General features: G+C 39.6%; 1 protein-coding gene across 2 annotated transcripts in view; it reads right to left on the bottom strand.

The window, feature by feature from the left end:
- Positions 1 to 27,748, bottom strand: part of tln1 (talin 1) — a 107,453-nt gene that overhangs the window by 67,102 nt on the left and 12,603 nt on the right. For both annotated transcript variants that reach the window (XM_067574487.1, XM_067574488.1), the window contains exons 2-3: positions 13,718 to 13,789; positions 2,893 to 3,055 (exon numbers count right to left, since the gene is read on the bottom strand). In XM_067574487.1, the coding sequence (XP_067430588.1) occupies positions 2,893 to 3,022 (130 nt within the window). In that variant the 5' untranslated portion in view covers positions 3,023 to 3,055; positions 13,718 to 13,789. The remainder of the gene's footprint in view (positions 1 to 2,892; positions 3,056 to 13,717; positions 13,790 to 27,748) is intronic.

The raw sequence follows: 27,748 nt of genomic DNA, 5'->3' as shown, positions 1-27,748 counted from the left end.
TTTTTTTACAATCTTTGGTTGTTTATGAGGTAGTTTTATATATTTCTCTAGAATCGCTCATCCAAACACCTTCACACGGACATTGCACTTCCTTGATTTCCCAGCAATCCACCTGCTATATGTGAAGGACAGACAGACAGACAGACAGACAGACAAACAGACAGACAGACACACTGACAGATGGACAGACATACTGACAGATGGACAGATGGACAGAGATTTCTTGCTTTATATAGAGAGATGGGACGTGCCAATGCGGGGGCTCTGGCAAAAAAAGTGGTTCAATTTTTGCTGCAATGAATGTTATCAGGCAACATACTCACGCTAAATGTTCTGGACCGTACTAGCTTCCTTATATCTGGGTATTTCAGTAAAAAAAAAGACTTTAAATGGACACAAAAAGCAATGAAATAACAAGACATACCTACCTAATCTGAGTGTATCAACAACTCTAAACAACACCATTACAATGTAAACAACTTCTAGCCCATGTCTGGGGTGTGGTTTCCCATAGATTGCGATCTTATGAATGAAAGCAGGAGTAAATTGACAGCCAACATCAAATGAAAGAACTGCAGTTTCACAGTCATCAAAAATCTAAACATTGCAGGGTTTCCCCAGGAAACTGGTTAGAAGAGCTGGTCAGAAAAGTGACTTAATTAAAGAGAAAAACTGAGTGTACAGAACTACTTATTAGTGGTGTTGGTATTAGTATTTTCAGTGGTGGATGAATCTACATTTGGTGTTCTAGTGATATTTGTAGTGATATTTGTTTTTTTAAGTCACTAGAATGTGAGCCTTATAGGTAAAATGTAAGACTTTTTTTAAACCTTTTTTGTGTTGGGAAGTTGCGCTGCATGTGCGCTGCTCTGTAGTGTAACTGGGCAGTGGCCCTGGTTTTATATTTATCATCATTGCAGGTAAGGTATATTGCAGAAAATATAAAAGCTGACTTGGAAAATTCTGATTTGGGTACAGCCATAGTTGTTTAATGTAGGGCTGCAACTAATGATTATTTTCACTACTGATGAATCTGTTGATTATTTTCTTGATTTGGTCTATAAAATGTCATGATATGATGAAAAATGTCAATTAATATTCTCAAAGCTCAAGGTGATGACCTTAAATATCTTGTTTTGTCCCAACCAACAGTCCCCAAGCCAAGAATATTCAGTTTACTGTCACAGAGGACTAAATAAACCAGAAAATATTTGTGTGTGAGGAGCTTTTTCTTCAAAAATGATTCCAAACAAAAGAATCACACATTGGCTTGATCAATCATGTCTGAGTCTAAATGTAAACAAGACAAAAGGTATGTTTTCTCTAAAACCATGGTACAATCTCCTAACACTGATATTCTCATCAAAGGTGAAAGGATTGACATAGTCACTGATTTTAAATATCTTGGTGTGACACTGGATCCAAATTTGAATTTTAAGAAACATGTTAAAGAAACAGTTAAAACCATAAAGTACAACTTAGCAAATTTTAGACATATTAGAAACTGTCTCTCTTTGAACGTAGCCAAGATATTTATGCATTCTATCATTTTTTCCCATATGTGTTATGGGGACAGGCCGGAGAAACAGTCATCTTGAGTCCTTATACAAACAAACTCTAAAAACTCTGGACAAAAAAACAATGCATTTAAGGTACTGGAGAAATAGAATTTACGGAGCTTTAAGAGTTTGAGATTTTTTTCAAATTTGTGCCTGCTTTATAACACTTTAAATGGTTTGGCCCCTCCTCCACTACGTGACTTTGTGTATACTTGCTCAGTAAGTTCTATTAGATCCTCCAGAATATCCTCTATACAAGATGGTACCATACCATTTCCACACTGCATTTGGGCAGTCAGCATTCTCTGTGAAAGCCACAACTCTGTGGAATGCTCTACCTGATGATATGAAGAACTGCAGTTCTATTAGTATGTTTAAAACCAAATTAAAAAGTCTGCTATAAGCCACTTAGATCTGTAACCACTGACTCTACATTTTATCTCATGGTCTTCTCATAAACGCAAATAATCTTGCTTTTAATTTGACAAGCATACATTAGTCATTTCTAGTTAATGTTGTGGGTGAATGTGATGTGTTACTGTGTGTGGCTTTGTATTTTGTATAATGAGTCCTGTGTGTTTTTTGCTTTGTACTGTTTATTATTGTGCTGTTATGTGTTTTAATTGTGACCTGCCGAGGGGACTGCAGATGAAAATAAGCTATAAGCTAACTCTGGTACAGTACATCAAATGGTAACATTTACATTTGACACTGTACATGGTCCCAATAAATAGTAAATAATAATCGTTGCATCTCTAATTTACTGTAGACTGTTTAGTTTTCATTTTCAGCACTAATGACACAAAGAAAAATAAACAATTAGACACAATTGACACTGCACTTGAGTAGTGACAAAAGATATACCTTTAGTTCTTAATCCTAAAGCTCACCATGGCTGACAGGCTCTATAGTGGTTTATGAGAACCAGCACACCTCCAACATGTCATCAAGTTACACAGCTCCTTTTGCTGCACCGTTCATTAAAAAACCATTTACACGGTACACAAATGAGCATGAGATCTGATCACGATTAATCAAGGTATGGCTTAAAAAAAGAATCTCTGCCATGTGTAATAGACCTTCTGTGTCCAATAGGTGTTATTCATCACTCACACAGGCACTTTTCCATGTGCTCATAATTTTGAACCTGTTTAGACCTCTACCATCAAGTGACCTCTACCATCAACTCAGTACTGTTTGAAATGGTTTCTTCAAAGACACAAGAAAACATTAGGAGTTCACAGTTGCTTCTTGATCTCTAAGAGTCTGCAACCAGATGGCCTGGGTAAAACCAGTAGTAAAGTGTGTGTGTGTGTGTATATGGAAAACTCACGCTGGCCAAGCTGTGCCTCAGGAACTCTCTCCCTGATGATACGGCAGGCGTCGTACACCATAGTGGAGGGCTCAAACTGCATGGTCTTCACCACATTCCCCACGCCGATCTTTAGAGACAGGGCCACCATGATTGCTGCTCTGCACCTCCACCCAATTCACACCTGCAGGATGACCAATTAAGTAGTTAGTCAAGACACATCAAGCGTGTGTCTTGTATCATATAGAATGTGTCAACAACATCAACAGCTCTGACCAAACCTCTTCAAAGCAAGGAAACACTCTTAAATCAACCCTCTGAATCAATGAATGAAGTCAGGGAGACCCTCTTATATTTCATTGAAAAACCAAGGAGTGTTTTATGTTACTATAACTGTATTTTATTCATAGACTCTAAAAAAATATGGATGTAGCCACCGTGACAACACCCATTGGTTTCTTGGCAGTGCCTGACTCCGCATAACTCCCAGCTACTCCAAATGGGCAAATGGGGTGGAGCTACCTCCAGCCACCTAGCAGCTAGCAACCTGTCACTCAAAGCGGCCACATCCTTAATTATGCATAACGTTACGGCTTTTTTAAACAGGTGAGTTATTAAAAAAAATTCACTCCCTGTACAGTTGTCATGAAAGGGGAAATTAGCTATAGAGACCCAAACCGTTTTTTGTACTAGTCTGTAAACATGTTTATTTCTGCTATAAAGTTGGGCATTTCAACATGGGGGTCTGTGGGGATTGACTGCCTTTTTGAGCCAGCCCCAGGTGGCCATTCAAGGAACTGCAGTTTTTGGCACTTCCGTGTTGTCTTCATTTTTCAGCCCCAGAGGTTGATTTTATTTCAGATTTTGATCTATTTGTAATTTGACAAAAGAATCCCAACACCAGGTCCACTAACTAGTTTCTTCCAGAGCTTTCAGATTTTCTTCAGAGCTTTGTCTTGATTATGGACACGACAAAGGGCATGCTTATAACATGGTCACTTGCCAAAGAAAAAAAATAAAACCATTAATTTATATTTTTATGCATTTTGCAATCAAAATCTCATGTTTTTCACAAGCCATAACTCAGTTTCCCTGGTAACACTTGAAGGTTTGACTAATACCTGGAACAATCATTACCATCCCATAAGGTTCTTATGCAGTGGAAACGCTGTTCACTGCTCCAGTAAATTGGAAGAACCTTAGATATGACTTGGCAAAGGGCAATATTTCTAGTCCGCTCAGCTCATAGAACCCTTTGGCTCAGCTATGAGCCAGGAAGTTATCATTATATGCTAGCAAGATTCAAAGTCAATGCATATGTTTGACAAACAGTAAATATAATTTGAAGGTACGTTTAACAACAGGACTAGCTAGCTATCTAGCCATGTCATTGTCCCCAAATCAATATCAAGATTTTCACAAACAAATGATAGGTCATGTGTATTGTCAGCCGCAGGCTGAAGTAGCAACTTGAACAGCGAACAGGATGTGAGATGATCACTTTAAAGTATCAGTAAGTTCAGAGGAGCAGTGTACTTCTTGCAGTTTGTGTGTTACAGTCACCATCCACTGGTGTTCAGAGGATGAGGTACTGAAGGACTACACTCAGATTCAGATTTCAGATTTTTTTTCCCATTTACTTTATTTCTAATGTCAAGGTGTCAGCATGCTCCGTGAAATAATTCTCCTAGTGTTAACTCCTTGTGCTGTTTCTCACTTTTCTTTTCAATTTCTTTCTTCAGCTGCATCCCAGTCAATAGAGTTGTCATATTCTCCAAATAGGTTAAAAGAAATGTTGAAATCACTCATTGTTGTAATTAGATGTTGGCTTGTGAACATGTTGCAATAAATTGTAAACGGAGACTTTGACTGCGTCCCCGTTGCTATGGTTACTCATTTTAGCCAGCGCATTAATTTAAAACGGTGAACAGACAGTTTCACTGGAACTACTCAGTAGGTGTCCATTATCAGGAAGTAATGGACACCCTGTAGCCAATTAAAATTGAGTATTCACCCAGACCATGCTATGACTACACAGCTTTCTTTCCTTGCTGAATGAAATCAAGGCTTTCATGGAATCAAGGATGGAGGATCCCACCCTGCTGTCAGATGCTAAGTGGCTACTTGATCTTGCATTCCTGAAGGATGTAACTGAGAAACTGAATCACTTGAACCTATAATTACAAGGTAAGATAAAAACATATGTGATATGATCAGTGCTGTAAAGGCGTTTAAAGCAAAACTGTCATTTTACGTAGAGCAAGTGAAAAACAAAAAGGTTTCAGCACTTCCCCTATGAAAGCCTCAAAGATGTTGGAAAGCCATGCAGGGGCAGCCGACATTTTGAATGTACACAAGTATTGTGACCTACTGTCCAACCTTGGGCAGGAGTTTGCAGACAGATTCAGTGACTTTGAGGAACTTGAGTCTTGTGTGACATTTATTGCCAACCCCTTCATGCAGGTGGACATAGGTTAGATTTAAGGACAGATAAAGACAGATAAGGACAGGCTAAACTGTTCTGTGTCAATCCTGTGGTGATGGAGATGATGTCCAGCTAAAATCTCAACAACATTCACAGCATTTCTGGAACCTAGTAGCACCACAAAACTATGAGAACCTTCACCAAGCAGCTCTAAAAAAAGGCTTTTGGTCTGTGTCTTTTGTTTGTGAAATAGATTTTTCTGACATGAATGTCATGAAATCTAAGTTCAGAACAACACTGACAGATAAACATTTAAATGACTCAATAAGAGTGGACCTAAGTGTATACACTCAAGCCTCCACTTCTCTTGTTGACTCCATACAGTGCCAGTCATTTCATTAACTGTAGACTGAATGCATGTGAACTACAGATGATGAGGAGAATGTGAAGGAAAGTGATGTGATACAGTGATATGTGGAGAGACAGACAATAAGGAAAAGTAAAATAAGTAATAACATCATTTTGTTTTCTATGACATAAGTATGATGTGAATTTAATAGTGAGAGCTTGACACATTGAAAATGGAAATGCAAATGGACATGCATACAGAAAAAAAAACTGAAATGAATTTAAGATGTTCTGATACAAAATGTGAGTACTGGATATCAACGTTTTGTAAATGTTGACAAAAAATACGCTTTTTCAGCTGGTTTGGGTGGAGCTCAGCGATGTGAATAAATGTTACTAATAATATAAAACATGAGTAGCTCTCTGCCACTTTCATTTAGTCAAATTAGCTCTCAGAGGAAAAAAGCTTGGAGACCCCTCGGTTTTCTTACTGATTAAACAAATAAGATATAATAGGGCTGTGCGATATGACAATATATATTGTGTGATGATAGAAAAAAGTCTATCTTTTCATATTATGCTCGATCATTTATGGACCAACTATTTACTCATTGAATTAAAATGTGACTAAAAGGGGAAAGGTATCGTTATCAGGATATGAAATGACCTATATCAGGATATGAGATTTTGGTCATATCATCCAGCCCTAAGATATAACATGTTAATTAGTGAGCTTTAAAGGTGCTGGTAGGTGGATTTTGTTACCATTGGAGAGAGCCTAGCTAGCTGAACTAAGCTAAGCAAAGCAGCTGCTGGCGGTAGCTTCACATTTACCGTATAGATATGAGAGAGGTATCAATCTTCTCATTATACTCCCTGCTAAAAAGCAAACAAGCATATTTCTCAAAATGTCATACTATTACATTAATATTTAAACAAACATGGACCACAAGTCCTAAAAGTATAATGGGTGGATTGATAACAACTACTGAGCTTTCATGTCAAAAGATCTATCTCCATCACCACTGAGCAAATGCAAACTCAGCTGATGAAGACTGTAAAACAGATAAAAAGAAACCAACAAGAACCAGAAAAAGCTAATAAAGACCTCTAGGTGGGATTGTTCTGTCAAACTTACTATGATAATACTTAATATGAAGGTGATGTTAGTTTCTCTTAAAAAAGGATAAAAGGTCTTTTGTAAAACGCACCAAACGAGTACGTGTCAACAAAAATGCTTAGATTGCTTAGATTAGGACTGTAGTCTCCTGGTCGACTAGTTGGTCAATATGTTATAGTCCGACCAAATTCTCACTGGTTGAATAATCACTGTGTTACTTTCATTAGGAGAAAAGTCCTACATCAATAGCCTTCCAGGATTAATCCATTATTTCCTGCGGCAGGAGGGACACACTAACAAATTACAAACTTTGAACTCGCCCAACCTAATGGAGACTGCTAGGTCTAACTGTACTCAACATTTACTGAACATACTGAACATTTACTGAATCAGTGTTTCTCCTATAATTTTAACAACGAGAACCCCCGCCAGGCAAAAAAATATTTTTTAATGCCAAAAATAAAGCTAAATATCCATTCATTAGGAAATCAATAGCGTTTGTGAGCCTCTGTGCAGCGCTGTTCCAAAACGTGAGTTATCCTCTGTGTTGTTGCCTGGGAAATTCTTGGTAGCGTAGCTCCGTTAAGGAATAGGGCATTGCGTAATATGTTTGCATAGCAAGTGGGAAAGAGCGAGCAGCAGGAAAGTGACGGTGAATGGGGTGGAGCAGAGGAAAAGGTTAGCAGTAAGTTGTCAGTCTGGCAGTAAAGTATAGTACAGGTTACTTGTCTAGCTTGTCAAGACCAAGAAAAGTCACGTCTGTTGTTTCCCTAACTGCTGGAAAAGTGAAGGGGGTTAGCTCCAAAGTTAGCAACAATGGGTTAGCCTCACCTAAAGACGCCAAACAGAGAAATAGGGAACGGAGAAATGTGTGACTGCTGCTGTGTGACCGCGACTAATCGATTAGTTGAATATTATGTGTGATTTCAGTTGACCAAGATTTTCTTTAGTTTACTGCAGCCCTAGCTTAGATCATTGAGTCACTTTTCTATTAATGTCTCTGAAAATCTCTTATTCTGGCACTCTGTTAACTGAAGTGCAGAAAAGGGAAGTAGATCACAACAGTTCCATCTTGCAAACTCATCTTTTCTGAGGGGATTTCTGACAATTATTTTATTAAATTTCCCAGTATAAAGTGTGAGGCTGGGTTTAAAATGAGGAACACCGGCTATTTTTACATGCACACAAGAAACCAAAGGACTGTGAGAAACCCCATTCAGACAGGAAACTGAGTTATAGTACAAGTATAAAGGCTAGGAAACAGATTCCCCCATGCCCTCTGTCATATTTAAAGAGGATAGTAGTTAATATATTAGAGACTAGGGCTGAACCCCTAACATCCATGATTTGTCAAGGAGGCCATCATTTTGAACCTCATGTTTTTCGTTGAATCATCAAACATGTTTTTTGATGGCCATTTTACACCAGCACAGGATAACAGGCTAAAAACGTTTCATCATCATCAAAATGGCCAAACTGGAAATAGACAGAGAATGGTGATGGAAAAGGAGGGCAGGGCAGCATATAGCCCCAGTTTGTGCCTTTCATGTATTAGCGTAAATTCATGTCACAGAGGTAACTTCAGGTTTTCTAAAAGGTCATTAATCTGCAGTGTTGGAAAAACCAGAAGGTCATTTAAAAACACTTACTTCTGTTCTGAAGGTATTTCCATGATCTCCTAGGACTCCTCAAAGAAAATATTCCCTCCACTGTGCAATAAAAAAAGATTTCTAACCACTTTCCCAAGTTTCCGTTCCAGGTAGCTGGTTGGCTTCCATCTTTGTTTTGATTTAGAAACAGGGGTAGGGCTTGGGAAATGGGTTAAAAATGTTTTTAAACCACCTTCTGGGCTTTTAAAACATCACCAATGAATGACCTTTTAGAGAAACTGATGGTTGCCTCTGTGATTTCAATGTATGCTAATACATGAGAGGCACAAATTGAGACTAAGCAGCCTGTTCCTGCACTCAGGTTTCTGCTAGCTCTGATGCTTGGGGCTGAATGCACCAGAGCTGACCAACAAACTATACCTAGCGGTATAACTAAATATATTTACTCAAATACTGTACTTATGTACAATTTCAGGTACTTGTTCTTTACATTTCTATTTCATGCTACTTTATACTTCTACTTCACTATATTTACAAGAGGGAAACATTGTACTTATTGCTACTTTTACTTAAGTAAGAACTTCTTACACCACTACCTATATCTGAGTCTGACCAGACTCTGATACCACTTCAATCAATCAATCAATCAATTTTTATTTATATAGCGCCATATCACAACAGAAGTCATCTCAAGGCACTTTTCACATAGAGCAGGTCAAGACCGTACTCTTTAATTTACAGAGACCCAACAATTCCCCCATGAGCAAGCACTTGGCGACAGCGGTAAGGAAAAACTCCCCTTTAACGGGTAGAAACCTCAAGCAGACCCCGGCTCTTGGTGGGCGGCCATCTGCTTTGACCGGTTGGGTTGCTGCTTCCTCTTGACATCCAGTGTGATTGCCACTTCTTCTGTCTATCAGAAGATCAGGTTTTCACATCACATCATGTTAGATGCCAGCAAAACGTTTTACAGGTAAAATGTGAGACCTGGCTGACATGTATGCTGTTATAAGAGTTTATTGTGGGGCAGCTGCTCTGCAGGTGAGCTGGACTGTAGTGTAACTGGGAAGAGGCCATTGATAATATAGTATTTTTCATAATTATAGGTTAAGTGTATAAAAGAGCAGGAATCACCAGCACATAACTAAATAAAATGAAGAGGTTGTTTCAGGTCACGAAACAACCAGCCCCCCTGAGCTGGAAAACTTTTAAAGCTTTAAAAGGTTTTTTTTGTTGTTGTTTTCATGGGCAGTTCCTTTTGACTTTTAGGACTGGAACAGACTGTTTTTTCTGGATGTAACTGAATTCAGCTGGGGATACCTCACTTTTCTAGTAGGTTCTGTCCAAGTTAAGTCAGACTTTTGAAAAAATTATTCAGTATAAAACTGCTGTATTATTACACAGACAGGTGACAAATTAAAGGAAAAATCAACATTAAGTGTCCTCGTAAGGTGTTGGGCCACCTCATGCTTCCAGAACAGCTTAAATGCGTCTTGGCATTGATTCTGCAAGTCTCTGGAACTCTACTGCAGTTTCATCAAAGGATAAGGGTGATCACTCAGAACAACTTTGTATTGATTTGCAATGATGTTTCCCTCTAAGGGAACAAGTGGACCCAAACCATGCCATCAAAATGCCCCCCACAGCATAACAGAGCCACAAGATCCCCTCACTGTAGGGGTCAAGCATTCAGAGCTGTTATGGTTTTTCTTTTAACTTGTCACTCATCTGTATATTAAACTGGTTTTCTGGTTCATATGAATTTCTAAAACAAAGATACTGCCAAAAACAGTGAATGATTGAATTATTGAAGAAGAGCCCAACTGATAATGGATTTCTGAGGCTGATATTGATATCAGTATTTGAGACTTTAAAAATCAAACACTATATATCAAAATATGATTGTACTCAGTTCTTGTTGAGTACCAACTACAGTCCCTTCCAGCACAATGAGTATAGGGAGATGGTAAATTGACAATGAATGCTTGGTCAGATTGTGGTTTACTTATTCTTTGACCAGATATTACAGGATATATTTTGTGCATTTATACTGTGTACTATATACTGTACTGTATTTATATTGCACACAGAGCAGTAACAGCTCTACTTGGTGGAAATCTGAGGTAAAAAATTGAAAAACTTTCATAGTAGGAGTAAGTGGATCTGCCAATGGACTGACACTGATGAATACTGTTACAAGTACATCTGTCCCTGTGTGTATGTTTTGTGATATGAAAAAGACACTGAACAGACAGCGAGGAACAGTGATTACCCCTCCCTTTGTTGATCTGATGCAAGGAACGTCCGACTGAATGGGCTGCATATGCACCAACACAGACTGCGCCAATGTTGATTGGGACTCTCCTTTCACAAGCAAAATCGTATGCAATCACAACAATCTGAAAGATGCTAAAATCACATAAGATTTCTATATCTAGGGGATTTAATAAAGAGCATCAAAGGAAGAATCCAAATGTCCATGAATGTTGCAGGCTATGCAAATATATCCCCAGTGATTAAAGTCAGTGATTGTGGTGATTAAGATCTGCTTGGACCAATACGATTCACCTTGTATATGCTTCCTTCAGATAATACTATTAGGAAACACTCCATAAATTCATTCATTGTTATGCAGATGATACCCAATTATATTTATCAATAAAGCCTGATGAAACCAATCAGTTAAAGAAACTCCAAGCATGCCTTAAGGACATTAAGACCTGGATGACCTGCAATTTTCTACTACTACTAAACTCAGATAAAACTAGAAAAACGTGTTAGAAACAAATTATCTAATGATATAGCTACTCTGGATGAATCTGGGAGTTATCTTTCATCAGGATATGTCATTTAACTCCCACATACATCAAATTTCAAGGACTGCCTTTTCGCAAAAATCAGGAACATCCTGTCCCAAAAAGATGCAGAAAAACTAGTCCATGCATTTGTTACTTCTAGGCTGGATTATTGCAATTCCTTATTATCAGGCTGCCCTAACAAGTCTCTAAAGACTCTCCAGCTGGTCCAGAATGCAGCTGCACCTGTACTGACTAAAACTAGAAAAAGAGACCACATTTCTGCCATTTTAGCTTCACTTACATTGGCTTCCTGTAAAATCTAGAATAGAATTTAAAATCCTTCTCCTAACTTACAAAGCCCTTAACGGTCAGGCAACATCATATCTTGAAGAGCTCATAGTACCGTATTATCCCACTAGAACACTGCACTCCCAGAGTGCAGGCTGTATTGATTTGGAGGAGTAAGTAAGGGCTCGCCTTGGACCAGCCCTTAGTTATGCTGCTATAGGCTGAGACTGCTGGGGGACTTCCCATGAAGAGCTCCTCTCTCCTCCTCCTCCTCCTCTCCATCTGTATGCATTCATGTACCATTAATGCATGTCACTAACTTTGCTTCTTCCCCAGAGTTTTTTGTGCTTTCTCATCTCGCAGGAAACCCTGGGTTGCAGGCCGAGCCTTTGCAGTCCTTCGCAGTCCTGTTGGCGTCCTCCCGGTCTAGACCTGTTCTATGTGAAAAGTGCCCTGAGATGACTTTTTGTTGTGATTTGGCGCTAGATAAAAATTGATTGATTGATTGATTAGTCATTCACATCAGGAATTATTAATCCTACCATCACGACAATTGAAGCCACCCTCCACAGTATCTGTGGGGTGTTTCTTTTTTCAATCCCTAAAGTGGATCTGCAAAAAAAGGTCACCCTGGAGTAATTTCAGCTAGTTTTAGAATTTGTGGGCTGTGAAATGTTGAACTGAAAGTTGCTGAAAGGCTCAGTAGAGCTGAGGGGAACTGCACAGTTGGTGATAACTCTCTGTGGGTTTCATCACTATGTGTATTATACATATTTGATCTGTTGCTAATATAAAAATATCAATTAGTGAAGCTTTAACCTTTAACGCAATTGATAAAATAACACACATTTAGTCACAAATTCCTTTACTACTTATTAGAAAAGGAACTGCAAATAGTTTTGGGCTGCAGTAAGACTCTGCAGAGACTGACAGGTAAGGTAGTGTGTTGTAGGGATATTTTGAGGAGGAGAAGGAGGCAGAGAGTAAGCAGGTTTCTTTTTAAAGCAGAGTTGGGAGTTGACAGCAGAGTGACAGCATGGAGAGAGAAAACAGTGTGGCATGTGTTGGCATCAGAGCTGAGAAGGATTGAATATCACAACACAGACTCCCTGACACCCACAGCCTCACATCCTGCTCTCACTGTATCTCTATCAGTTCCTCCTTCTTTTTCTGGCTCCCTCCTTGACGATAGGCAGATGTAGCTGAGGGTGTAGCAGGGAGGGTATCAAATCTCAAGGTAAAGCTATCAAAATGAATGCTGGGTAGTAACAGACAAAACTAAAAAAAATAAGCAGGAAAACTGCATTACAAATATATTATTCCACCACCAAAAACACAAGGCCACAATAATAAAAGTAAACTTTCTTAAATTCATTATTCATACTAAAACAAACTGAGCCACATATGAGCTATAATAAGGAATGACATTTGTGTTTCTTATAAAAATATCAGTGACTTTCACTTTCTCATTGGACTTTTTTTTTTATATTTTCGTTCACATTGCTCTGAAAGATGTTTTGTAATATGTGACTCATGGTTGATCATACTTTGTAATTCCATTCATAGAATGAAAAGATACTGCTTAGAGTAAGGATTGGATAAAGAGGCAACTAGTACTTGGAAGTGCTCCAACTGACTATTCAAAAAGCCTCAACTTCTCTCTAGAAATACTAGACAATCATTTTTCTCAACAAGTCATCATGGTCTCAGTTGCTAAATTCAGACCCTCTAATACGTGTGCTGGTGGTCCTTGTGGAAATTATTGCTCCGTTAATAAGATTTGAAGACTCATAGTAGCTTTGATGTCTGCCATAGTGTTGTAGCGTTGATTGACAGTTGGTTCACCTGCTGCTCTTCCCTGGCTCTGGGACTTGCACTGAGTCACAATATTTCAGTAAGTTTAATGTTACTTCATTAGGATACCTGCCCTGTTAATACAATATAGCTAAAGTAGCTAACGTTAGTCCAAGTGTGCACCACTCAGTGTTTCCAGTAAGCTAGTGTTTGCTTGGCAACACCCCACACTCCTTATTTGAAAGGTTCTGGCCCCAAATGGAAAGTTGGCGCTGACTGTAAACTGCAACATTGGGCTTCAAACAGGCTCCAATACAAACCAACAGGTGAAGTCACACCTCGCTTTGTCCAGTTTTATATACAGTTTATGGTTTAGAATCATCTCAGCTCAACTGCTAATTTATATTCACTAATATTCACTTTAGTGTATTTAATGTAGAAAGAAGGTGAGTGAAGCAAATACCTGATGTGAACTGCAAACTGTGACAGCCTTTCTGCCCAGTCAGATGATCAACTCTGGGTTTCTTCTCTCTGGCTGCAGAAAAGAAAAGACACAAACCAGGTTACAATCATTTTATTCAGCCAACAGCTTTTATTGACATAAAATCGAGACCTATGCCAATACTTCTTTTCTTTATTATTTTTCACAGGGACACACACATTAATGCACATTAATCATCATCGCTGCAATTGTGCCAGTGTTAGCCAAAAGGCTGATTTTCAACCATTGTCCCTGGGCCAGACATTAGATTAGCCATTAAAGGTCTTCATGACCGAGCAAAGACAATGATCAGACCCCTCCAGCAATTTGTGATCTTGCTATTTCAAGATTTAATACAAATTCACACAATCCCCACATTGCTTACAAGTACTTACAATTGTGACATACAGTATAACTGCAACAAAAAATGGCTGCTAGTCCAATTAGAACACTGTTTTAGATCTCGAAATGCAATTCAAGAGTCTCCATTATCACTTAATACACTTCTATAGCACTCTCACATCTCTGTGGTAAATATGAAGCTACAACCAGAGGATGCTTAGCCTAGCTAAGCAAAACAGATGGAAACAGATAGCCTGGCTCTATCTAAAAATAACAGAATCCACCTACCAGTTCCCTAATTAACACATTATACGTTGGATTTTGTGCAGATTAAACAAAGTGTAAAAACAACAAGTTATGGTTTTGACATTTAACTAGAGCAGCTTCAGAAAGTCAGACCCTGTATATACACAGGTGTGTGTGAGCCTTTCTAAATGTCCAGTCAACTGAATTTTCCATAGGTGACAACAGTGAAGTTTTACATATCTAGGTAATCAAAGCAAACACATGAGCTCAATTTGGAGTGCCATAGCAAAGGATCTGGACACTTACATAAATGAGAGATTCACTTTTTGGTTTTTGATAAATTTACAAATGTCTTTGTCTTCATGGGTTATTTTGTGCACAATTAATTGCAAAAAAGTAAACTGAATCGATTTTGAAATTCAATCTATAATGCAATGCACATGCAGTGAAAGGGTTCTGACTTTGAGAGTTCTTTCTCTTATCTGTTCTGTCGCACTGAAGGTTGAGATACCTTCCATTCTCTGTTTGAAAATTCAATAAATAAAGTCACTCATCCAAAAAAAATTCAATGATGTTCCCTAACTTGTCCAAACACCATTTTCCTCCGCAGAAAATACTCCAATTCAGAACCTCTGTTAGAAACCCAAGTCATATGCAGATAGCTATTGGAAATATTTGCAGCAACATGTTTAACTTCAGGGCCTCTGGCTGTATGCACATGCACATCTCTCAGACTGCTGTCATTCAGCACAACATGCTGCTACACAGCTTTGCTGCTAGCTTCTCTCTGTTGGTAGTTTTGTTCAGTGGCTCTCATAAGTCTGTCATAGATGAAATAACATCTTCATTCAGCCTGCTATTTCAGTTTTTCTTGGGGGGGGGGGAGGGGGGGGGTCCAGTGTCAGTGGCTTAATTTCCAGACAAACTTGGATCTTCCTCTACTCTGGAATGACAGGGTTCTTGCTAGATCCCACTCAGATGTCCTGATGTCATTTCCTGTTTTAAAAAGCCCTTCACTGCCATAAAAGGGCATTTCAGCCATCTGCATACTCCAAGCTATGATTCAGCTGGGAGCAGCGTATCCTGTCTGCAGTGAATGTAAGGACACTTTGTTTGGCTCGAGGAATGATAAGAAATGACTAATCATCCAGGTCTGTACGCTACAGGTGCCTCAAAAGCCTCCCATCTCCCACCACAATTTTATTATTAAAAGACATTTAGAAGCATTAAAGCACAAAGGCCAAAAAGGCTACTTAGACCTTCCACTCTTCCAGTTTGATTAGTATCAAGTTAAAGACAGAGATAATACGATTTTAAAAACAAGAAGTCTGCAAATTTCAGAAAAAGTATTGCGAATGCTTCCCACCCCACCCCAACTGAAAGAGGAAGTGCCGTGTCACTTACTTTGCAGTAATTACTGCAGTTACTGTGAAATGAGGAAGAAGGCAGCAACTCACAATCAGTTTGGCAGGAAAACAATACATCGGCTGAATTAGAAAGAAATACATTAATGGATGTTTTTTGATATTTTGTTGAAGATTAGGACAACGTAAATAAGCATGTACTATAGCAGCATTTCTGAGTTGATTATGACTTACTGGAGCCTGACTGTGGTCAATACTGATATTGATATTTGAAAGTGTAAAAATCAGAAAACAACAAATCAGCCAATATTTTTTTTTTTTACATACATAATTCAAATCAATCCACTTTAATGACAACACAGCTAAGCTGGTCGAAGTATAATAATCCAGTTCCATCACCATTTTACAGTGTAAAAACAAACTTGTCAGTGCTCTCTTATTCTCTGAGAGCACAGAGGGAACTCCCAAAGGTTTATGTGAAAATGACCAAATACAAACAGTACTTGTTCATCTATTTTTTTTTCTTTTTATCAAACATAGTATATAAAAACACATATCAATAACATTATCACTCAATGAAAGCTTTTCAACATGGGGTCAGGGCTGCTTTCTAATTAGGCGTTCCACTGCTGCTGACACAAAGGGAACACCTGGATGGAATGGAGTCCACACTGAATAGACTGTCTTAAGACTATTAAAGACTGGACGGCACAAAATTTTCTACAGGTCAATGCTGATAATACAGGAGGTTCTGGTTTTTGCCCCTGAGATTATGAAAAGTATTGGGTCTCTTTCCTTCGCTAGTCACTCCAACCTCCGTAATTTAGGTGTTATATCTGATCAATCCTTGTCGTTCAACACCCATGTTAAACTGGTCAGATCTTCTTTTTTCCACTTCAGAAATATTAGCAAACTGAGATCTATAGTTTCAACAGCTGAATTAGAGATGCTTATACATGCCTTTATCTCATCTTGCATTGACTACTGTAACACACTATTCTCCTCTCTTAGTATCTCTGCTCTTGATCGTCTGCAGACAATCCAAAATGCTGCCACAAGACTACTTATTAGGTCAAAAAGACAGTCTCACATTACCCCTATACTTAAATCGCTTCACTGGCTCCCTGTTACATATAGGATTCAGTTCAAAATTCTCATTCTTACAGAGCTTTGCACGGTCAGGCTCCTGCTTATGTGACTAATCTACTACATCCTTACTCATCAGCTTGCTTGGATCAAACATGCTAAACTTGCTGTCTGTTCCACACACCTGCCTAAAGACCTGTGGTGATTGAGGTTTGAGGCTGTTGCACCTAAAATTTGGAATGCTCTGCTCACACCCTTACTGATTCTGTGGATTCATTTAAAAAGCAGCTAAAGACACATCTGTTTAGACAGGCGTTCAGGTAACCTGTATGCAACTGGTCAGCATTTTATGGTTTAGTTGTGTATTTTTTTTTTTTTACCGGACTGTTTTTTCTTCCTATTGTGTTTTTTTTAGTTTTGCACTTTTTAATTGTGACTTGGGTGGTCACTTCATTTGTTTCTCTTTCTTTTTTGTATGTTGCATCACACTCATGTAAAGCACTTTGTGACTAATGTCTATGAAAAGTGCTATATAAAGAAATTTTACTTGCTTACTTACATCTAAGCAGTCTGTGTATGGATTAACACAGGCCTTAGATGCAGTTCCATTACGTCTCAAGTCTCTAACTACAATCTTGCACCTCTCCAGCAGGTACAAGAAACAGAGTCAGAGACAGCTTCAGGACACACTTCAGTAATGTTACTAGTAGTCGTGGCTTGAGACAGAGTATGAGTAACCCTGGTAAGTGACGTGCAGGAAATGACGTTATAGCCTACCAATTTTTTTGTTGTGGTCAGGTGGCTAAATTATTGATTAACAAATGAACTTGCTGACGTTTGCTATCATATTCAAGTCAGGTCTATGAGACTCAACATTAGCTTAGCTTACATTACATCACTGCAATAAAGTGGATTATTCTGGCATTTTCGGTGGTGTAACTGGGAAACCGGGTATGCTTGTCATCATAGAAATAGATCATAAGATTGTGGGGTTTTTAATACTTCAGCGTAGATGATGATGTGATGTTTATTGCAACTTCAGCAATATCTGCTGCCTTACCTTCGAAACACAGCTCCACTCACTCACTCACTCACTGAGCTGCTCCAGTCTGCAGATGCTTCTCTGTGCCGTCTATGGCACAGCAGCATGCACAGCGTTCAGTGTTGACAAGCTATTGTGTAAACCAATCAGACAGTCCTGTGAGTGGGACAATGCTCGAGGACCACAGAGTGGTGACTACAAAGAGAGGGGGGGTGCATCAGAGCCAAAGCAATCAGATAGAGAAAATAATGATTCCGATAATCGTAAAAATGATGAATATCAGATCTGATGATCAGCCAGGCCAAAAAATCGGTCGACTCCCGGTGACGGTGAGGCTGCAGCTACCATAGCAACCCACCTACCAACCAAGTGCAAGCTGAGCAGGCAGAAAGCGGGAGAGTTTCTGCTGAAAACAAGCACCGAGACCTGGGAAGACATGAGACCAGCTACATGTGTTTACAGTAGAGAGAAGGAGGGAGGACAGACATCTCATTCCACTACTCTGTGCTGTGACTCTGCTGCTGTTGCAAACGGTCACGGAGCAGACACTTTCAGTTTATAATTGAAGCGTCCATTGTTATTTTATTTTTTTATTTAATGAACAAGGGCACTGATATGTGAAAATTGACTAAATGGGTTTTGTTTCTATTAAAAAAAAAAGCAAAGGGAGGCTGTGGGCAAGTAATGTAATCGATGTATGCCTGAATACTGTGTATCACTGGTAACACCTTTACACACGGAGTGACATTTCACTTAGCAACAGCCCCCCTCCACTGGGCCTACACCTTTCCTGACGGAAACCCTGAAGGTGTTTGTTGGCGTCCATCCTGTCAGATCGTCTGCTCATGTTTCTTGACCTTTTCCCTGATCTTAGCAATAACCTTGGGGAGTACAATGTATGGACAAAGAGACTAAAAGAAAATCTTTGTAATAAATTGGAACTGTCCTTTAAATGGAACAGCATCATCACGAATGTTAGAAACTGTTGCTGTACTATTCCTGCTATATGACGAGTCACAACGCCCTCAGTGATAAAGGTCAACACATACATTAAGCATCAAATATTGGCTCCTAGCAGCTAAATCGTGTTTTTAAAAGGGCTTTCTTAGCCGACTTCCTGTGACAGTCCAGACTCCCACTGTCAGTCATGTCAACTGTCACCCTGAAGCCAAACATTCTCTCTATCTCCAGCAGTCAGATACATCTCATCCTCTATCTCATGTCCTTAAGGCCTGAGCAGATTCTGTTTTATAGCGTCAGTGGAACTGTCTATCAACAACCAGAGGAATATAACAATAACTTATCTCATTGTGCCAGAACAACACATTTTACTGTCAGAACGGCTCTCCAAGGCTGATAAGTACTGCATGTGATACTGTAGATCCTCTGCCTTCAGTCTCTCACAAATATTAGCAAATGCCTGAAGCTAGTGACAGTGTATCCGTTTAGTACACTGCCATCTGGTCACCATGAAAAATATCATTTATTTCTTTTGCCCAAGGAAATAACATCTGTGCCAATTTTAGCTCATAGGGGAGATGTTCTGCTTCTGTCAGGTACAGTACATGCAGCATGGAGCAAACATAGGAACCACATAAAATTCATAACATTTTAACTGTGCTCGTCCCCTGTTGGTCTCAGCAAAATTCATTATTTCATACAAAATAAATGATAAATTGATGAGAAAAATGTATTTAGGGTAAACCAAGCAGCAACTATCATGACTTGAGGCTGAAGCCAATGTTGAAGTATGTTAAACTGCAATACCACCTACGGCCACTAGATGCTCCGACTGAAGATTTATAGTAGCTTTGATGTCTGCCATGTGAGCGTTGATTGACAGCTGTGATTGACAGTTGGCTCACTTGCTGCTCTCCCTGGCTCCGGGACTCGCATTTCAGACTATTGTCGCAATATTTCACTAAGCCCAAGTGTGCAGTGCTCGGTGTTCCCAGTAAGCTAGCATTAGCTTGGGTCCAAGGTAGCGGGGTTTGTTTCTAGAGTGTGAAAGGCAACACTGCGCACTGCTTATTCGGAAGGTCCTGACTCCAAACCGAAAAGATGGAGCCAACCATAAGCTGCAACTCTGGGCTTCATACTGGCTCCAATGTAAACCAACGGGTGACATCACACCTCGCTATGTCCAGCTTACAACTGCCCAGTGTGACACTCAGGTACGACCAAAATATGCTGTAGCAGCAAAACTCTCCTGTAACTATGGATGTGGCATTCCTGATGTGGATGTGTTATCAGTATTCTACAGGCAAAATGTAAGTGTGTAATTCTGTTACACTCAGTTAAATGCTAAGTAACCTTCACATTTTTTTTTACATTTTCCAGTCAGTCAGTCTTAGCAAACTTGGTTGCATACAACAAAGGTAAACAGCCACCCACACTAGTGACAAAAAAATGAGGGGAAAAAAATCCCAAAATATACAGATAAATAGTAGTGTGGTGTGAGAAGTGTCAATAGACATTTTGACAGGGAGTTGTTGTGAAACCCCGCTGAGAACAGTTGCTGACCTCTGTGACAGAGCAGGATAAAGACTTCAGATTCACCTATCCATCCAACAGGCAGTGAGTGTTTGTTACTCAAAACACTGGCCTGCTGATTAAGAGTTGTGCTAAAAAGTCTGTGGTTTGATTCTGGCCACAGACCTTTGCTGCTCTCCCTACCCATGTTCCTAGTCTCTAACGTATCAGATAAAGGCAAAAAAGCCAAAAATAATTTTAAATCTCCCCCTGGTTACCAATGTTGTATTCTGGCTTTTGTTACTTGTCACTACAACACATTCCTAGTGCCATGAGTGTTATCTTTTCAGTATCACTTAATAATAATAATAATAATATCTCTTTGAAGTATGGCAGCAGTAGAGTCATGAGAGAGGCACAGTGTGCCATTAGGTTAGGTCTCAACAGTGAAGTAGTTTGCACATCAAAGCAGTATTTATCATGTGTCATGAATAGTGGTGCAATAGATCATAGTTGATCCATGATCCGTACGGATTGCCCCCCATCGTTTGGCACGCATGTGAACCGCGGATTAATTGCAAAGTTTAATGTCTCACTTAAGACAAATAAACAAACTGCATAGTCATGGGCAGACAGCGTGTCGCTAACAGGGATTTTGAAGAGCAACGACCAAACCAGCATCTAACGGGTCCAAAGTGACATCTGCAGGTATGTTTACATGCTGTTCAATGTGAGCAGCTAATTATCGATCTAGCTGCTAATTGACGTTAGCGATGCAGTTTTCCCTGGTGAATGTTTGTTTGGTGGCTCGTTCAACAAACTGCAGGATAAGACGTGTGTTCATGTTTTTAAGTTCTCATCAAGTTTTGATGATTTGGACACAGGCTGTTGTTTCATTCACTACTGTGTTTAAAGGAGGAAAGTATCAGGCCTCATATTGCAATTTAATTTAACAATTGAACTGAATATTTTATATATTTTTAGATTTTATTTAACTATTGGACATCTTGAATGTTGTTTTCATTTAAGACCATGGGCAAAAGTTCCTGGCTGTAAGTATTTTACAGAATATATGGAAAACAAAGTTTTATTTGTCTCCCCCAAAAAAATGATCAGAAAAATGATCCGATCCATGACTCAAATCCGTGATACGATCCGAACGGTAAGTTTTGTGATCCGTTGCACCCCTAGTCATGAATTTCATCCAGAACTATTTGAATCAGTTTGTTGACACACTGTGACTGCATGGTTCACAAAGACAAAAATATCTCCGTATGGTCTCCAATATAGAAGGTAGTGAGTTACCAGAAGAAGTCCTTCGCTCAAGTATTAAAACCGCTAAACCATAGAATTCTGCATTCAGCATTGCTCTTAAAGAATAACTTTTATTCTGCAGCATGGAGAAATATGGGTAAAGATGACAGCTGTTAGTTGGGTAAATTCATTTTTGGCTTTGTATCTTCAGGAGACAAATGACAAAAAGAACACTGGCATTATCAGAAGTATAAGTATCGAAGTGTTGACAGTGAAGCAGTGTGGCACAAGTAAAACAAACTGCGTGAAAAATAGTTCACCACATGTTCACAGTGTTGCAGAGTACAGACAGCTGTTTGCAACTAATGAGCTGAACTGTTGCTGTTTCCAGCCTCACTCACATCCTGTGTGACAGTGGCCTTACCAAAGTCCACAGACAGCCCTGCTGCCTGCACTGCTGCAGCAGAGCCCTGCAGCCTTGGTGCCTGCACACTCTACACCATGCTCACCTCAAATTATCCAACCTGCATCAGGTTAGTTATCCTCCTTTCCTACATGGTGGCAGATTTACTAAAACTATAAAAAGCTATAATTTTTTACTTTCCTAATTGCGCACTGCCATCACAAGCCCTTGCAGAAAAAGGAAACAATAATTGTTTAGTCATATCAAGAAATAGCCGTAGCTGTGACACTTCTTATATATGAAAGTAACATTTGGTTGCCTGCTACCAAAGAGTCTTTTCACAGATGTGTCAAAGCAGAGTAGATGCAGCTATAGCTCATAAAAATAAATACAGGCTCCATTTGATGAAGGTAGGACAATGAGAACGTACTGACAGTAGTCATTATTACAGTGCTCACTACCTGGCATGTTTGTTAATGTTATTAGATGCAGCTGTGTCTACTCTGCTTTGATAATGTCAAAAGGACCTGATGGGGTTGTCACGTCAGACTAGTGATCTAAAATACCTACAACATAATAGTGCCGGTGTCAAATTTTCAAGCCACCATTATAGAAGGTAAAATATCACGGTAAATGGTACTATCACAATAATCAAAGTTTCCTGAAGTCCAATCTAAAAATATAGTTTAATTACTTCTGGATTTTGTTCACTTAATGTTGCATATTTGTTGGACTCCTCATAAGAAATAACATCAGAAACAGTTTAAAAAGCAGGTTGTTCAAAGTTTAAAACTGTTGACTGGAAATGACTTTAAATACAGCTTGGTGTCTCCCAGATTCTATGCAACCATTCATATTTTGAAAATTCATGATTTTTTTCCCAATGAAATTGATCGATTTATTTGTGAAGCACAAGAACTTTGTAAAGTGTTATCTGCTGGGTGGTAACAGTTAACTTCATTCTTAAAAAGGCACAGAAATGTGTAAACACACACAGAACAGTTATACTGGGCTCTTACAGGACAACAGCGTTGACTGCCCCTTTGCACAGCTTCTCCACATCTCTGCTAACAAACACCAGCAGAGCTAAAGCTGATGAAATGCAGCTCCCTCAACTACCACCCATAGTTAGCCACACTTCAGTGGGTTGACAGCTAATGTTAGCATAGAATGCCCTGGCCAGAGTAGGTAGAGCTGGACAGACGGGAGTCTGGTTCTTTGTGCTCTCTGTTGTGTTCACGGTGTCCTCTGAAAATGACAATAATCACAGTAATGATGAAAATGGAAATGGTTGGCGGTATGGATACAATCCAGATGTTTCACTGCAATATGTAGTTAAAACGATATACCAGCACATCTCTGCAACATAACCACAACATACTCAGTTTGAATTCGGCCGGAGTCCTTCCTTGCATGTAATCCCTCTCTCTTACACTTCCTGTCTGATTCTCTATTATAGGCTCAATCAAATAAAAAGGTGAAGTGATGTCACTGTGAGCACAGAGAGTCCATTTTGGTATTGCTACTTATACTAACTTGAGTGAAGAATATGAATACTTCATCCACCATGGGTGAAACACTATTACGAACATATTCACAGTTGAGTCCAGGTCTTCCTGAATCCTTTAAATGAGGTGGTCTGTATTTAGAAGGGCAATATGAGCCCCACACTGTATAGCTGCCTCCAGCCCTGCAGAGGAATTCAAGTCTGCATTCCTTTTGGAATACCAGCATCAGACCAGAGACACAGAGGGAGAGAAGAAAGAAGAGAGGCTTTATTCAGCCTTATGTCACTGGCAGCCAGCACGAGAACTAAATGCAGCCAGTCCCAGCAGAATACAGGAATGTAGAGACAGAAATTCTGTGGCAGAGGGAAGATAACATCTCATCTACAATTTGAGACTGTTTTCAACTCTGAGGAAGTAAACCAAAAACAAGGTGGCTTAGAATATACAGTATGTATTTAACATAGCAAATAATACACTGAGATGAAATTGCTTATTGCACTTTATATAGGCCTAGCATTTCTTATTCTTCTGACAGACTACCATTCATCATTGTAGAAAGTGGAAATTCTCACAGAATTCATATTTAGTTTGATGAACAGTGAGCTGATACTTTCTGATAGATAAAATTTTTTGGCATCTTTACTAAAAGAACACTTCACAGTGTTGGGTTTGAGTGGTCAAATGTCAAAACCAAAAAATATCACATAAATTATAATGTGCAAGACCTATGCCTGTCTGACTGTGACCTACTATAAGACAGAGAAAAGAAGCAAATTCTCACATTTGAGAACTCAGAACCATAAAATGTTTAGCATTGTTGCTTAAACAAGACTTAAACAATGAATCAATCAATAGAGTACTTGCAGGTTAATTTTCAATTGACTAATTGATCAACTAATCGTTGCTGCTCTATACAGGATAAAAGATATTAAGACATGAGCATATACATTTATAACATGTATGATAGTGCATATAGTGCACTGAGTGGAAAACAAGGATTTGTCTCCCAAATGAATTCAAGAGAATAATATCTGATGAGTATGAGAAACTGCGGTAGTCCCTAAAATGCAGTCACGTTTTTTTAAGCATCCTCAGACAGTAAATCAGACAATCTTATAAAGTTTACAATTTTCTGTAAATGTGTACTCTGTGATTATTTGTGCATTTATCTGTAGGCTTAGGTCCTGAATATAAATATACATGGTCTGTGTAATGCTTATCAGTTCAATTTTTCATATAAAAAAAAAAAAAAAAAATAGATAATTGGAAAAACAGAATTCAATTTTCTAAAATTGTATTTTTTGTTCATCAGATCAATGTATAATTAAGAATTTGGAGTCTTGCCTGTATTCACCTGTATTCAAGGATTACCTCTGGTCATGGCCATGCACAGACCCTGCTGTTGCCGGTTCTTCCCTCTAAATGCAATCCTCTAATTTGGCAGAGGCACCAACTCATGAGGAACACTCTGTTTATGTAAATATACAGCATATAGCTTGAGAGCCATGTATGTAGTGATTTTCCCGTATTGCCCTGGAGCTTGCTGGGGCACTCGGAGGTTGCTTCTGAGCCGGATGTGGCCTGCAGGCCGCCAATTGGATAGGCTGGGAATACTGTGAGGAGGAATTGGTGCTGCTAGTGCAGTGCCCGTTCAAAATGTGCCTGTTCGGAACTGGCCGATCACTTATTTCTTGAGAACCACATGTATGTGTATCAATTGTCAAATGTATCAATTAAAACAATAAGGATTTAATACATTGAATGGTTTTAATCCAGACAGAGATTTCACCAGTGAGACTAAACTGTGGTTGAATTGTGGAAGCAGTTTACAGCCTTCTATTGGTTGACTCTGCTGCCAATTAAACATGTCTGTGCTCCTATTAGCTAGTTTTACTGCCTCTGACTGTTTTTTTCTCCTGTGTGCGCTTGTTCTCGTCTCTCATGGAGTTTAAGTGAGTGGGGCGCATGCCTTTTCTTCCCGCTCATCAAGTCAGAGCCCAGAAGCCCTGCCCTGTTGCGATGTGATGTGACAGTGTTTATATCAAACAGCCCCCACTGCAATCAGACACAGAGCTGAGCAGCGCTGTTACAAGAACGACTAGTAGTTAGGTTTCTGGTGTGTCTAGGGGACGTTAAAAGCGTGTGGTTGGAAACAAGGCTGGCTGGCAGTGGGCTGTGTGTGGGGCTTACCTCCGGTCACCAACAGTGACTAGCTCCAGCCCAGAGCTCCCCACCAGCAGCCAGACGGCGTCAGTAAACAGTTTTTGTTCAACTTTTTTTTTTGGTTGGTGGTTGGTCCCAAAACAAAAGCAAGGCTGGAAGTAGACAGCTTGCACATATCACGGCTAAAGACAAAAGTTAATGCGGTATCAAGTCTCTCACTCTCACGGCTGGTCAGAGCCAAAATCACTTCCAGACACTGTTGCCCAGAAGCCTTATCACACCTGGGCCACTGGTTTAATTAATAAGCCCTGCCCACTACCAGCCAGCCAAAAAGAAAGATGGAACTACTAATAATTACCAAAGAGCATACTGCTCAACTTAACATTTCTCCCCCCTTACAAAAAAATAATCCAACCTACATCAAGTATTTTTACCCCCTTTTTATTTTAAATAAAAAACTTTTTCCCCCCTTTTATGAACATATATAAACATCTTAAAACTATTTACGACTTTCAAAGATCACAGTTTTTTCCCTGCTTGACATAGCAAGAGGAAACTTTTTCAAAACACAACTACACTTAGTTGACCTAGCCGTGATCACAACAAACCATCCTTCAATACTTCAGGCTATCATCCTCTGGAAAGTGTATCTGCAATAACATTCTCCCTACCAGGTAAGTGCCTCATCGTCAGGTTATACGGCTGAAGGATCAAACTCCACCTGAACACTCTCTGGTTGGACAAACAAAACTGGTTTATACGGATTGTGGTCCGTATAAACCACCAAACCGCCTCCAGCACTACACACATAGATCTCAAAATGCTGAACTGCCAGGACTAGGGCTAGGGCTTCTTTCTCTATGGTTGAATACCGCCTTTGATGCTGATTTAACTTCTTGGAGAAGTACGCCAAATGCCTGTCTATCCCATTAGCATCTGTTTGCATCAACACCGCTCCTACTCCAATGTCACAGGCATCTACCCCAAGCTTAAATGGAGCTGGGCAATCAGGTACAACCAACACAAGCTCACTGGATAAAATGGCTTTCACCATGTCCAAAGTGCTCTCACTCTCCAATGACCATTCAATCTTGACCCCCTTCTTCAACAAGTTGGTTAATGGTACTGTTCCCGCAGCAAAATGTAGTACAAACCTCCCATAGAACCCACACATTCCCAGAATGCGCATTTGTTGCTGCTTAGTCTGAGGTACTGGGAAATCTAGTATGGCCTGTACCTTGGCTGTTCTAGGCATGACTGAACCTTAGCCCACATGGTGCCCCAGAGAAGTTGCCGGACCTTTCCCAATTTCACATTTTGGCCAGTTAACCACCAGCCCGGCTGCCTCTAGCCTCTCAAAAAGCTGCTTTATATACCTGACAAGGTCTGCTAAGGAAGAACTGTAAACCACCACATCATCCAGATAGGTTACGGTGTTATCCTGACCAGCTGTCACTTTGTTCATCAACCTTTGGAAAGTGGCAAGTGCATTTTTCATTCCAAAGGGGAGTACAAGACTCTCTGGGGTTACACATGCTGACACATCCTGAGCTCTCTCTGTTAAAAGGACCTGCCAGTCAACAGGTCAAACTTGGACACAAACTGTGCATGTCCTATTCTGTCAATACAGTCTTCTAACCGGGGAATCAGGTATGCGTCAGACTTTTAGTCACAGTATTTACCTTACAAAAATCAATGCAGAGGCGAACAGTCTGGTCAGGCTTTGGCACAGGCACCATTGGGGAACTCCACTCACTCGATCCCTGTTCAAGGACTCCTATCTCCTCCATAAAAGCCAACTCTTCCTTAACCTTAACCCACTTGCAGGGATGAATACTGTATGGGTGCTGTTTAATGGGAGGTGCATTCCCTGTATCTACATCATGTGTCAGTACATGAGTAAGACCCGGTGTATCTTTAAACAATGCCTTATGCTCTCCCACCAACTGAATTACATCCTGTACTTGCTCGCTTGTAAGGTAAGAAAGTTGTGCTCTCAGATCTGCCATAGCTATGGAGTTTTTCTTCTTTGTGTATTGGGCCGCCTAAGAAGGCGACTCCAAAATCTTAATTATACATCGATCGATTGATGATTGGCAGATGGGGCTCAGGAGGTAGAGCGGTTTGTCCACT

Source organism: Thunnus thynnus, chromosome 19 (assembly GCF_963924715.1).
Source record: "Thunnus thynnus chromosome 19, fThuThy2.1, whole genome shotgun sequence".
In the NCBI taxonomy this organism is placed as follows: Eukaryota; Metazoa; Chordata; class Actinopteri; order Scombriformes; family Scombridae; genus Thunnus; species Thunnus thynnus.
The sequence above is the reverse complement of the archived record's forward strand: the minus strand, read 5'-3'. Positions and strand labels throughout refer to the sequence as shown.